This window comes from Etheostoma spectabile, chromosome 15 (assembly GCF_008692095.1).
Source record: "Etheostoma spectabile isolate EspeVRDwgs_2016 chromosome 15, UIUC_Espe_1.0, whole genome shotgun sequence".
Taxonomy (NCBI): domain Eukaryota; kingdom Metazoa; phylum Chordata; class Actinopteri; order Perciformes; family Percidae; genus Etheostoma; species Etheostoma spectabile.
This window is the reverse complement of record NC_045747.1, coordinates 15,654,731-15,668,950: the sequence shown is the minus strand read 5'-3', so window position 1 is coordinate 15,668,950 and position 14,220 is coordinate 15,654,731. Positions and strand designations below refer to the sequence as shown.

Sequence of the window (14,220 nt, the reverse complement as noted above, 5' to 3'; positions counted from 1 at the left end):
CTTCGGGGATCAATAAAGTATTTCTGATTCTGATTCTGATTCAGATAAGGTCAGTTACATAGAGATACAGTTATTTCAACTATTGCACGTGAGTTTGCAAACGTATATATTCCCAATTATTTGCGTTACCCAGGAGCATGTTTGTGGGTGGTTGGTGCAAACAACTGACCTTTCAACATGACAGGAATATACACTAATGGCCATGTTAATTCTGACTTCTACTCTGTGGTCGGCACTAAATGGTAAACAGGCGAGGTTATGGCATGTTTGCAGCTCCGCTCTTCCAGACATGCACGCTTGCAGCTGTGAATACTAATGAGACGTGTTATGTTGGTCAAAAGGCATTTTAATTGGCAGCAGAGCTGCGCGTGCCCTCGCTTGCTGCTCGGCTCTCAGACCTCTGGCTTAGATAGGTGGGAAACTAATGTGATATTGGCAGCAGCTGAGTTTGACTTCTCTGACATTTTATACAGCAACCTAATTAAATTAAAAGTCAGACAGGAGCAGCACAAAGCGGTCCTAACTGGATATAATTGTTTCATTATTTTTTGATACAAGGCATGAAACTTTCTTTTTTCTCTTTTGGCCGTTTGGTGGCAGCAAACAAACTGTAACACCAGCATTTATAAATGATCTATTAATATTATTTGTGCCAGTGTGTAAGCAGTTGCCTACTGGCTCATCCAGCAGACACGGTGCAACATTAGCATTCATGGAGTTGTATTTCTTGCCACCTGATGAATGCAAGTCTCATTTTTATTCTCCTTTTAATTTGGTTTTGGTCTTCATCATCTACTGAGGGAAATGTCTGGTTTTTAAGCTGCTAAATGCTCCACTATGTTCACCAGCTAATCGCTAACTTTGTCTGTCATATGGGCAGGAAACATCCAGAAGGTTTTTAGAGCTTTTTCAATGAAAATAGCTGCCTGCTGCTGCTGGAAGCCAGGTTGATGACTTGGTAAAAAACACACACACACACAAAAAAAAAAACAGTAACGTTACGAGCAGTACAACCAAAAAAACAAGCTGAAAAATGCTAAAATGCTCCCGACCTTAGAGAAGCTACAAAGTACTTGTGGGTTGGCCACGTCAAGAGAGACCATTGAGATTACACATAGCAATTTCAGCAGCTGTTTACACAAGTGAACTGTATTTGTTTAAATTATTGGCCAAGCTTTTTAATTGCGTGAAAACCCTTGATGAAGAGCCCTGGGCCAAAAGGACCACCAATGGAGAGATCTCGACAGAATGTATCGACAAGATTGATCTTTGTCTTCAGGATTTTTCATATTGGCTATCGAGTCCCCAGCTGAAGCAATTAGACAGGATCCTGATATAAAGGGTTTTTAAAGTAGATCTGACAAATCATCAAATCAGTCTTGCAGCGGATGACCAAATACTATAAAATATCTTGTAATAACTGTAGATAATGACCTTCAAAATATGTAAATCTGATCTCCCATGCTTAGTACAATTGAAAATGATTCATGTACTGTAAGTGGATGAGCTTGTAAACATGACTATTTATATGGAATTATAGAGAGCCCAGGGTATCTATGGAAAATGTTAGATGGGAATATAGATTTGGCCTTCGATTAGCCAGTTAAACAAAAACAAAAAAAGATGTGATTTGTTTTGTCCTTTTTTTGAGGGTGACAGTACCCCTCCTTGGCATTTAAAACTCAGACTCAAAAGTCTTTCACTGAAAATGGGGCTGTCACCAAAAACACCTAAATGAACTCTAGAGACTTAGAGGGATCATAGTGGGATCCAGCATTATTTTTTTTCTTAATTGGGTTTAAATTGGAGGGGTTAGGAAATGGGGTTTCTTTGCTGTTTTGTGTTCTGTAATTTGTTAACTATTTTTAAAACGGAAGCAGAGGTTACACCTTATATAAGAGGATGTTATTTGGACACCATGGAAATCTGTATTGGCTCGCTGGCATTGATCTAGTGCCATTAGCGCGGGTTATTACGGCCTCGTTTGTTACAGGCTTTGTTTTACTCCATTGACAGAGATGATAACTGAGACAAACTTCCTAGCACAGTTAGTGACAGTCAATATTATCTATTCACCTTTTCACCACCGCAATCTACTTGTAAAATGAGAATTGATACTGTAAGTCTTTTCACCATTATACATTTTTCAGGCAGCGTAGGGTTTCCTGAGCTACTCTGCATTTCTGGACAGGTCTGAGAACTCATTACCTTCTCCCATCTGACAGCTCCACCTGTGGAGACATATCAGGAGGGAAGTGAAAAGAAAAGGGGGGCAAAGACAGGGTCAGCAGGTGAGGATTTGCAAAAATAACAGAACTCCACTGTCAAGGTTGTGTTAGTGTCTTTTTCATCTAGTGGCAAAGGAGGACTCTTTGTGTCTGGCTGAGATGTAATGGGAAGCTGACCTGGTCCCGGTCTTGTCTGTCAAACATCATTAGGCTTGAGAAAAGGAGTGAAAGATGAAAGAGCAGTGTCTCTCCCCCCCCCCCCCCCCCCCCCCCCCCCCCCGAAAGCAAATTCCATATAAGAAAGGCAGAGGTGAGAGAGATGTTGACAGTAGACAATTGGGAACCAATGGCTTAGAAAAGAAAAAAAGTGAAGGAATATTAAGTCCAATATGTGCTTTTGTCAAACACTCGATCTATCGAGCTGCTTTCAGAAAGCTGCAAAAATTAAGTTAATCTGAGACATCATGACAAAATGTTTTTATTAAGGGGCCTGTGTGAGGAAGAAAAAAAACAAATTGTACCTGCAAACGAGGAGTGATTGTGTCATGAATATTTATCCGCTGTCCCCCTCACTACGGTGCACCATTTATTTTGTGCAGTTACATATCTGTCAGGAGCATCTCTGTTTTGCAAAGGTGAATGAACTTGTAATGTGGTACTTCATATTCTTCTGATCAGCACCGCCTCTGTGGCAGTATGGCATTAGATAGTCGATCAGTCATGTCAGTAAACCATCCATGAGAAGGCCAGTGTCAATAAAGGAGGAGGAGCGTGAAATGAAAAATCCATCATTAAATACTCCTTCACTGAAGAAAACAACTAATGGCAGTGCACTTTCCCTTACATGTGTGTGTTTCACTCCCTCAGAATTGAAGAAGTGTTTCAAGTGGCTCCAATTTTTTCTAAGTGGCTCTAATTTTTTAACCAATCCTGAACAATCATGGGAGAACATTATACATTGTAGGGCAAGGATACAGTAATCTGTGGTGGGATATGTTTTAAAAGGAACTTTCTCAACAGTGTTGGTCAGCAGTAAGGTTGCATGATTGTAGAGTTGTTATTGTGAGAGTATAGCTGGATATATAACTATAGCCAGTGAATTGCATTTAATTATTCTTAAAAAACAGACCATGACTTTTCTGTAGCCTTGCAAACTTGGCTAACGTTACTTATACTGTAAGCAGCTTGGAGAAAAAATGCGGCTGTATGGGCTCTCTTTTTTGTTTCTTTGCTGAAGAGCTTGTCTGCAGTTTTTTGCTGGACAGCTTAAGATACCAGGATGAGGCTGTGTTAGGGGACCTGCCAACATGTTGGCACATTTCTTTTTACATGTCAGGACTGGCCAATCCAATCATAGTCCAATTGCAACGCTTCTGCATACATTACATTTGCATATTTGCATCAACTTGCACTTTTCTCATTTAGATAAATTATTCTGATACCGACTGCATGTTAATACCGGGTCAAGTGTAAGTTAAGTATAGTAAAGTAAGATCAAATTAAATTACAACACTGCTTCACAACCGTTGTACAATACACATGTCCTCTACCGGTGAACACTATGAGACAGTGATCATACTGTACAGTCAGGACACACAGTATGTCATAGACTGGAATCTGTAAGTCATATAAGTACACCGCATCAGTGTTTAAATTTAAATTTTGCTGACGGGTCCCGAGGGCGTCTGTGCTCTTGTTCTATTAAACTCTTCCCATAAGTCACTTTCCCTCAATCAGACATTGCTGCAATTGAAGTGGATGGTTGTCATGGTGATCACTATTCATGAGTGGATACCTCACAACTACAGTCATATATACATGTTTGCTACTGCTTCACACATAAGCTGCAGGCTGTAATTTTAAATCAATGTATTATTCATAAATGCCTCACAACCACACGGTGGATGTGCTGGTGGTCCAGAGAGACACTAGTGAATGAAGAAATAATTTACCACATACATAACAATACTAATACAATACTAATAGTAGTGTGTCATTGTCTTGTTTACACACACACACACACACACATGGAGAAGGAGGAGTCTCTGTATGAAGGTCTGCATGCATTGAGTTTTGCAGGGTTTATATTGTCAGAGGAGGGATAACTCTGTCCGGCTTATTTATGTAGCATGGAAGCTTGGTGGAATAGCAAGCTAGCATTAGCTAACTAGCAGCCGGCCCGCTTCTAAATAAATACCTTTTAATTATCTAAACACTTTTTAACAGTCAAACTGAAACACTGGCGGTGAGCTCCAGGTCCTGCAGACCTCCGCCATCAGTAGGGATCGGCCAGCGTAGCAACATTGCTATTTCCAGAAAGCAGAGATGGCAACTTCTTTACTTCTTTCTTTATTCAACTTCCTTACTCAAGTAAAAGTAACAAAGTACAGGCTTGGGAAGTTATTTAAAGTATAAAGGTTAAAAGTAGCCTTGCGAATGGCATTCATAGAAACATATGTTCCTTGAGTGCAAGCTGAGAAACTTCAGTGGACATGGAAAAAAGGCTCTTTATATGTTGTTGCCTATGTTTTAAATGGATGTCTGCCAATAGGCCTAAAACATCACATATACAATTATGATTATTGTGACAGAGACTGGGACTCCAGGTTAATAAGATGTGGACTAAGTAGCAAGATATGAATTCAATTGTGATTTTGTGAGAATTCACAGATCCAGTTTCTCTTTTCTAATCTTCCCCTTAACATTTAAACGAATCTACATGTATGTGTTTGTGCTCAAATATGGCTTTTGGAAAGAAAATAAAGGATAAAATGTCAATTACTAAACAGACAATTAAGACGAGTTACGCAGCACATTCACCTGAAGTCATTCTTGATGCCTGCTATCTCAAACATCTCACTCAGACAAAGCCGATAATGGTCGGGAATGTCTTGCTGCTTGTCTGCCGAATCTCTGTGATGTCCTTTTTCTTCATTTTCAATCATGTCGCTGTCCGTACTACTATGTGCTAACGTTAGCGCCATCAAGCTGCAATGATTTGCTGCAAATGAACGCAGAATGCCGCCGAATCTGTCTAGTCGGCTTAGTGGTGCGTACAGTATAGTCCCATCCAATCCAAAGACTGAATATGGTATTGATGATGCAAACAATAATAACGATAACTCCAGTGAAATGATATGAATGTTGTTAGTGAGGACTACATTTGGACTGTATTTTGAGCTGATTTTGGTATCAAACTTCGTCCGTGGTGTGTCTGTTAATACACAGACGGAGACAACTTCTCTCTGTTGATGCTCAAGCACCATGCAACCTAACCTAACTTACTTTAAATGTGCCAAAACTATAGATCAAAACAACAGGCTTAAATGAACTGACAACTTGAGTTATACAATTTACAGTTCTCAAGGACGCACACACACAATCTCAGCCTGTTATCCTCTGGACCACTAGTCTCTTTTTCTTTTCACTCATTTTCTCTGTGTGGCGCACGAGCCCGCTCACAGTGTGACACGCGTGTCCTGCTATTCTCTGACATGACGACCTTTTGTAAAAAGCTCAAGTATCAAGCAAATTTAGTCAAATGTAAGGAGTAGAAAGTACCGATAAAATGTAAGGAGTAAAAGTCGCCACAAAAGTAAAAATACCAGAAAAATCTACTTGAGTCCAGGAACGAAGGTAACAATAGGGTCTTCGCCGCTGTCGGCACTCGGGCCTTTAATAAAACAAAAGGTGGATAAAATCTATCCAAATGTGTATTTTTGTGGTCTTTTTTAAAATTTGTTTTAGTAAACTTGTTGACATAACTAAGGCTTGCAAACTTGTAACACTTACTCTTGTGTATCTTATCTATTTATATACAGACATTTGAGATATTCTATATATTCACATTCAAAATAATGGCCTTTTTAAGTAGCTTGCAAAAATATATCAGTAAGTATGTATGGCATGCCTAGCTTAGACTTGCAGTGACAATGTCATAAGCTTATAAATCCAAGGAGTGCAAATAGAGTGAAAACTGCCAAGCAAAAAGGGATGAATACAAAAAGAGAAAACAGATGGATAATATTTGGCTGTTGAAGTGATATTGAGATTGGAAGTGTCACATAAAATTCTTTATACATCATAATGCGAGAACACATATTGTAGTTTATCATCATGCAAGTGAATTTGATTCTAAATTGCGCTTGGCTAAGGGTAGTAAATTGGCTCCATCAATGTGTAATTCAGCAAGTGTATCTTCTTCAATGTTATCTTTTCAGTGTGTCTGTGTATGTGTAAGGGTTACCAAGTCTGTTCTTGTGTTTTGTGTTTCTTGTATTGTATTTTTATTTTCTCTTTCTCACGCTGTATCGGATGCTGGTAACTTTAATTTCCTTGCGGGAGTCATCCCAAGGGGATTAATAAAGCTAAGTCTAAGTCTAAGTCATCACATCAGTCCTCTCTCTCTCTCTCTCTTTTTCTGCATTTCCTCTCAGGTGTTCACCAGGTATGGGAAGTGCTACATGTTTAACGCTGCAGAGGAGGGGAAGACGCTCCGCACCACCATGAAGGGAGGGACGGGAAACGGTCTGGAGATCATGCTGGACATCCAGCAGGACGAGTACCTGCCGGTGTGGGGGGACACAGGTAGGCATGACCACCTTGCTCACCTGTCCTGCTTACTTGGAACATATCAGAGTGAAACCATTAACTTCACATGTCACTTTTTTTTTTGCTTATCTTATGCTGCCTTCAAATGCAACTCATGAGGTCATATTTTCAACATGTGGTTTAAGTCAAGTTAGAAACAAAACCAGGGTAAGCAGTAAAAGTGAATAAAACTTTTATAAAATGTCTGCTCATAAAGTCAAGAATACTACATCTCTTGCTGCCTCTCTACAGTACTTCTATTATTTCTCTCGATCATGTAATCACTCCACCACTAGTTTGTTGTCACACCGAGTGACATTTACCTATGCACTTAATGTTGGTGGATTGCATCTGGTATGTTTAGTGGACCCAAACAGAGCCGAGAGACTTTAGAGTAAATGACATATGAGTCATTCCTCTGTAGAACATTTGCTTACCTTCAGGCATGTTTGTATTCAAGCCTGCTTTTTGTCATTCCCACAAAAACTATGTTGTTTTAAATGAGATTAGAGTTTTTGCTTGTTATGTTATGTCACATGAAAGACATGCTGCAACACCTTATTTAACACAATGGTCTCTCACTTTTTTTGCCTTCAATCTGTCTTTTCTTCTATTTTTAGTATTTTGTCATGCAATGGGAAAGAATAACAAATTACACAGACATCATAGTCAGTGAATAAAGTATCTTAATCTCCCCAGTTGTGTCCCACGCTGAGCCTTTGGGCCATAATTACTTATTTTAACCATAATTAACACTGAGATTATTCAATGTCCCCCAGATGAAATCTCTCCACGGAAACATACACAGAAAATCCTAAATTCTTAATCAAATAAAGCTCCAGAATTGTTTAAGATGAACTGTATCGGCAATTTTTATCTCACGCCACAGATAATTTGAATATTATACATGTACATCAGATGAAATCTTATTGTTATTGCTATAGTTAACAATTGTGATTACAAAGTACTCTAGTGTTATTAAGGTGCCTAATACTTTTTTCTACATGCCGTTTTTTTTCAAACCCAATAAAAATAGTCTTAGAACAGTATGCTTGTCTGTTTTTTCTCCTTCTGTTGTGTCACGGTCAAAGCTGCACAAAACTGCAAACTTTGCCGTACATTCACTTCATATCTTCTCTTTTAAACTTAAATTCCACTCAGACCAATCGCTCTGCATTTACCGTCACTCTCTCACTCGCTCCATCGTGCTCACCCCAGACACCGCCAAACTCACACACCGTCACTTTCACTTCATCAACTTCAGTAGATTAAGCAGTCACCATGCAACATTATCTCAATGAAACCAAGGACAAACACTGGATTCAAATGAAATTCCTGATTGCCTACCAATCCCCCTTCCGCCCAAACAGACAGACACACACACACACACACACACACACACACACACACACACAATCACAATCACACACACACAGACACACACATCTGTAACACCCGTACGTTTAAAAAGAATGTAATCTGTTACTCATTCAGTCTCTCTTTCAAACTCTGTGCTGACTATTTTGTTGTTCAAGCACTGCTGGGAGGAAACGGATGGTTTTTGTGGCAGAGGTGACAGAAGTCACGGACGGAGGCAACGGGCGTCATAGCATCGTGCCAGAAAAGGGCCGAACACGTGATAATTTATGAGTTGGAGCTGATAAATAACGGTGTCTTCTGAAGAGTCATTTGCCTCGCATTTGTTGATAATCTTTTATATAAAGTAGTGCAGCTTTACATTTACCCCCATACTGCAGATTAGAGATCTTGTTAGTGGCTCAGATTGAGTGATTTAGGGATGCTTCCCGCCTTAGTAATTCCACAGTGAAGCTCATTGAATGGCCAGCTCACGTCTGAACCAGTGGAAGGGCAGGCGGGGGAGTTCCCAGTGCAGCTAGCCAAGCCACGAGCAGCCCAGCAGACCGTATTTTCTCTAGGCTCAACTTTAAGAAGATCCATCATCAAAAAGTCAGCATCCTGTCAATCCTCCTCATGTTCTTCTATGGACAGCAGGTCCCTAAGTCCCCTGTCCTGAACTCGTCTTGGTTTTATTTCTGTTTGAACAGACTGCTCCCTCTCCCAGCAGGCTGCAGTTTCCAGTGCCCTTGTTTATCCCTGTGTGGTTTAATTAGCCCAGATGAGCTGAGTCAGCCTCAGCAGGGAGCGCAGTGTCTCCTCAACTAAACTAGGTCCCTAAGCTGTGCAGACATAATTGGCACACACTACATTGGGACTCCTCCTCTATCACCTTCCACAAATGATCCTTTTTCAATCCAGTCGCCACACCTTCTCCCTTCCCCTGGCTCCCCTTTCTTATTGTCCATCATCCAGAGGCCAGCAGTCGGTCACTTGGGTTTTATTACCACACTGCTCTGTCCAGGGAGCTACAGGGCAGCCATCATACTCCTCGTCACTTCATCATGATGGACAAACGTGAAAAACAATATGTCTCATGTGGTGAAGACTGATATATGTTTAAGTGGTGGGAGAAAACAGATGGCCTGTTGCCTGGATACCTAGTTTTCTCCTCACTGTGTTGCTGAATGAACCACTCAGTGATGAGAATAATAAAAGGATTGGATGTGTCTGTCTGCTATTTCCATCCATGTACTGTGGCTGTCTAGAAAGAAGGCTTTCTCAAGTAGACCATAAATAATTACACAAATCAATCTGAGTGATTACGACTCTAAATCAGACTATTGTTTGCCCTCAAGTTGGATTTCAGTTTGTAGCTTCAGTTTTATTGTTAAATAAATGACAACTGAGATGGTGAAGAGCTACAAAGTGGAACCTTTGGTTCCACAGATACCTGCTGCTTCTCTGCAACAACATGTTAACAAGCTTCTTGTTTTTGTGATTGTTAATTTCATAAACGCCTAGAATTGTAACTTCAAATGAATTAGATATACTTTCCACCACATGCACACTCTACTAGGAATTAAAAACATTTTTGTATCTACGAATTTGAGCACACAGACTTTCAAAACTTTTTTGGGGTGCGGGAGTTTGAATGATGTGTTCAACCCCTGCTACACATTAACCTTTTTTTTTTTTTAAAGAAATTTAAAGTTGCAGTGGCAGAGCAGCCTCTTCGATATCAGATTTGTCAAGCAGTCCTGATCAAAGAGATCTGTTTACACACAGCACCAACCACATGCAGCAGAATTACTAAATGTTTCCACTGACGAGTCCTTCAAACACATCACAGCCTGTGAAACTGTGATGACATTCAACTTCCATTTCTTCTTATATCAGAGACTAAAATCTTTTTTTCAATTCATAAACATCACAGGTTTTTTTTAGATCAAATTATTGCTCATGTACAGAAAATCTGACATTTCAGAGTTTTCAAGCAACCAGTGTACCCACGATGTCTATTTTTATAGCACTGATGGAGAATCTGAGAGATATGCAAAGAATTGTTGATTTATAGAATTCTATTTAATCTTCTGTCTTAGATGAGAACTTAGAAAGAGGCATGCTACATCAAGTTCTATAATGTCTCCCTTTTGCTCAATTTGCTTTGTATTTCACAACCAGTTTGTCAGTCTCCCTCTGTTTCCTATTTTCTGTCAAAGTGCCATCCATAATCTTAGATCTTGGCTCCCATTTTGTGTGGCAAACAGGCAAGTAAGGCCCGACAAGCATTTGAGTGCAGTGCTAAAATCTTGCCTTGCCTCCGCACTCTTTGTGTCTGCAGTTATTAAATCAATGCGTTGGTGAAAAGCACTCTGAGAAGCGTCTGATGGAAGCAGAAGAATGTTTGTTCATCAGGTCAAAACAAGTGCAGAGTTGAAGTGGAAAAATCTTGATCCTATATTTCTGCTTGTGTCACTTCCATTTGAGGTCTTTGGTCTGTGTGTGTGTGTGTGTGTGTGTATGTGTGTTTGTGAGAAACTGTTGCTTTTGCCTTTTTGGAAACTTCAAGCTGTCCTTCTTTTAGAGCACCGGACAGTAGCCATGTTTCCATCCACACATTTTAATGCAAATTAAGTAATATTGAATGAAAAATTACTTATGGAAACAGTCAAATTTGATAAAATTAAAACTCATTGGATTTTCTCTTAATGGGTAAACGAGGTATGCGATAAACGCTGATGGAAACCTTATTTGCCAAATAAATGAATTGCAATTACATTTTAGGAAATTTTATAGTTGCTACCTGCCATAAAACAAAGAAGTTTTAGTTCTTTTTATCCACGTATTTTTGCTATATTTGCCAACATTGCAGTTGGCAAGAAAAGACAGAAAGACAGCTATAAGTGGACAAACGAGGAGACGAGATACTTGTTCAATATAATTTTAGATAGAAAAAGGCCATAGCGTACATCTGTGTCTGCAGTATCTTAGCAATGTTTTGATAGCGTTGTTTCTGTCTTTTTATAGCTTAATATGTTGCTATCAGCTGGCACACAAGCACTATTACAACTTGCAATATTAAGCATCTACCAAAACATTGTTCGCATTAAGTGCAAAAATGAATAGAAACACCTTAAAATGTCTCAGATCTACCCGATATATACCATTTGACAGCATGTGACCTTATCACGCAATAGTTTTTATTCGCTTTAAAGCCATTGAACACACTTTCACTGGCTTTATTCACATAAATGTTTTTAGTGAATTTCAAATAATTGGATTGACAAGATGGAAACATATCTTACATTGGTGTGAACAAATGGCAGAAAGAGGAAAGGTTTTCATTTTTAGTCTTATCATGACATCTTTAATTAATGCTATTGTTGATTGTTGGTATAACTGCAGTATCACGAGTGACACAAGCAATCTCATTTTCAGTCTTGTTGTAAATTGTGTTTAGTCTCTGAGGCTGCACTAAGTAAATGTGCACCCAACAGTAAAGTTGTGATAACAACATTTTGTGCAAACAGAACACATATACAATATCTTAGCTTGGCATGATGTGACAGTTTCTCTGTTGCAGCACCTAGTTTGTGAATTAAACTGAGATTAGTTTATATTTTCACATACAAAAGTGCATATAAGACAATATCTAAACTACTCTAAAGCAGGCCAAAGTATAAACTTAAAGTGTTGAGAAGTAGACACTTCAACTAATAGTGGTCAGAAATAACAAACCATCCTGGTCATCTTTTGCTACTGTTTGCTCTGATCTCTAACAAACACACACACACACACACACACACACACACACACACACACACACTCACACACACACACACACACACACACTGACCAAAGACCTCAAAGGGAAGTGTCACAAGTAGAGATATAGGATCAAGAAATTTCCACTTCAACTCTGCACTTGATTTGACCTGATGAACAAACATTCTTCTGCTTCCATCAGACGCTTTTTTTTGTGCAGATTTTTTAATAGACAGATATACGATATAAATCTTTTTTTTACTCTGAGGAAAAGATTATTGTCTACAAGACAGTATGTATCTATATGATATGATCAGTGTATCTTCTGCACACTAAAAACTTGATTTAGTTAGATATTTTATAGATATTTGATATTATATTCAATGGATAACAATTAGCTGTACAATAACCCAAACAAACTGCAGGACATTTTTTTTATAAAACAAGTGATTTGGATGAATTCTGAGCAGGTTATTTCCTGTAAATATCAGAATTAAAATTTAAAAAATCATTATTCTCTATTACAGAATGATAGAAAGTTGTCTTTGGTTAGTGGGTCACAGGCAACATCAAAACATAAACCAATCAAAGACAAGATACAATATTGCATCAGAGAGAAGTTTTTAGGAACTTTTGATATAATGATCTGTCAGTATTATGCATTTTTTGAATTCCTAACAATACAATACAATAGGCTTCTTTTTTTTGGTAATCCTTTGTTTTCTTGGCCATTGTTCTATACGCTCGTTTTACTTATTGTCAGACAAGAAAAGACATTTGAAGCGTCTAGTCCTAGTGTGAATTTCACCCATGGCTTAATTTCTTTAAAATATACAGTGTCTCATGTGTCCTGACCAATATAGCCCCCCCTAAAAAAAAAACTACTGACAATGCATAAATTAATTTTCAAAGCCCTATCCATAATAGATCTGAGAACAGTCAAAAATGGACTCAAGGATTATTAGACCAAATCTGAAATGTGGTTGACCCAACACTGGAAGCAACAGCATGATATGACATGAAATAATGAGCAGCCACGGTGGACACGAGTAGCAGTGCATGTCTGGAAGGGCCAGTATGTGCCAAATGAAGTGCTTGTTGGATTGTAGAACAGTGTGTGAAACCTTCTAACGAACACTGACACCTTCCTGATGTCAGAAATGTGGGTGATGTGTCCCACTTTTTTGGTAACCGACAATCCAAAAACAGTTGATCTTCTCTCTCAAGCTTTCAATAATATCCCTACATGTAAATCATTATCGTGTCTCTCGCCCTTCTCGAAAACAGCCAGCTATTAACATTTTTGCCTTCCAACGTGGGCAGAAGAGAAATTGTACAAACTAGTTTGTTTGCAGAAATACCCCCTCATTAAAAATCACCATGGAATCTCCTAGGACCCGTGTTGTACCTCAGTTGTTTGGTCTTTTTATCCCTAATCTTATTCCTGTGTTATGTCATGTTGTGTAATAAATAATATGTCAATGGCATTGTCAAAAAATGGTTTAAACGTTGATTTTCACATCATCGTTGTGGATGTCTCATCTTGAATGTCATGTGAATTGATGGAAGCAAAACGGCTTTTTAAATTCATCAAATATTGACACTGAGAATATACTCCTGTTAAGTCTGTTTTCAGTATTTCCTTACTAAGTCATATCTATACTATATCCATTCTATATATTAGCATTGATGTTTGTGTTACAGCAGGCACTTAGTTTGACAAATGTTCAACACACGAGCTGAATTAATAGTTTCTTATAAGATATTTTTGTATTACAGTCCCCATATTAGTGCTACTAATAGTTTACCAAGAGCAACACAGCCGTGTTTAGCAACGATATAACTACAGAAAATGGCATCTTATTAAATGTCTGCCCATACCCAAACATGTTTAGTTAAATAACAAAGTTGTTATTTTTTATTATTATTATTATTAACACATAACTTGAAAAGATAATTAGACCTACAATGAATATATGCACCTAAGTTATTGCATATGCAGTCACAGCCTGATAGCTTCTTCCACTTTGCTAAAGAACTCGATTGTTGTACAAATACCATTAAAAATACACTAAAGAGTCACACTGGGTGACATATTCCTTTATCACAATGAACAGCCAGTGTAGTTAGTGCCTATATTTTCATGTGGTGCAGAAGTCACTGTGCAGGCTGCTCAGGGATGCAATTGTTTACACTGTTTACTGTCCGTTGTAATGAAGGCATTTTGTCACCCAGTGCAATAGTATGGCTCTTTTATGTGTTTCTTATTGTTTTTTGG

General features: G+C 38.6%; 1 protein-coding gene across 3 annotated transcripts in view; it reads left to right on the top strand.

Annotated features, from left to right (window-relative positions):
• asic2 (acid-sensing (proton-gated) ion channel 2) overlaps positions 1-14,220 on the top strand; it is a 402,742-nt gene that overhangs the window by 367,748 nt on the left and 20,774 nt on the right. For all 3 annotated transcript variants that reach the window (XM_032536465.1, XM_032536467.1, XM_032536466.1), the window contains one exon: positions 6,665-6,815. In XM_032536465.1, coding sequence (XP_032392356.1) covers positions 6,665-6,815 — 151 coding nt within the window. The remainder of the gene's footprint in view (positions 1-6,664; positions 6,816-14,220) is intronic.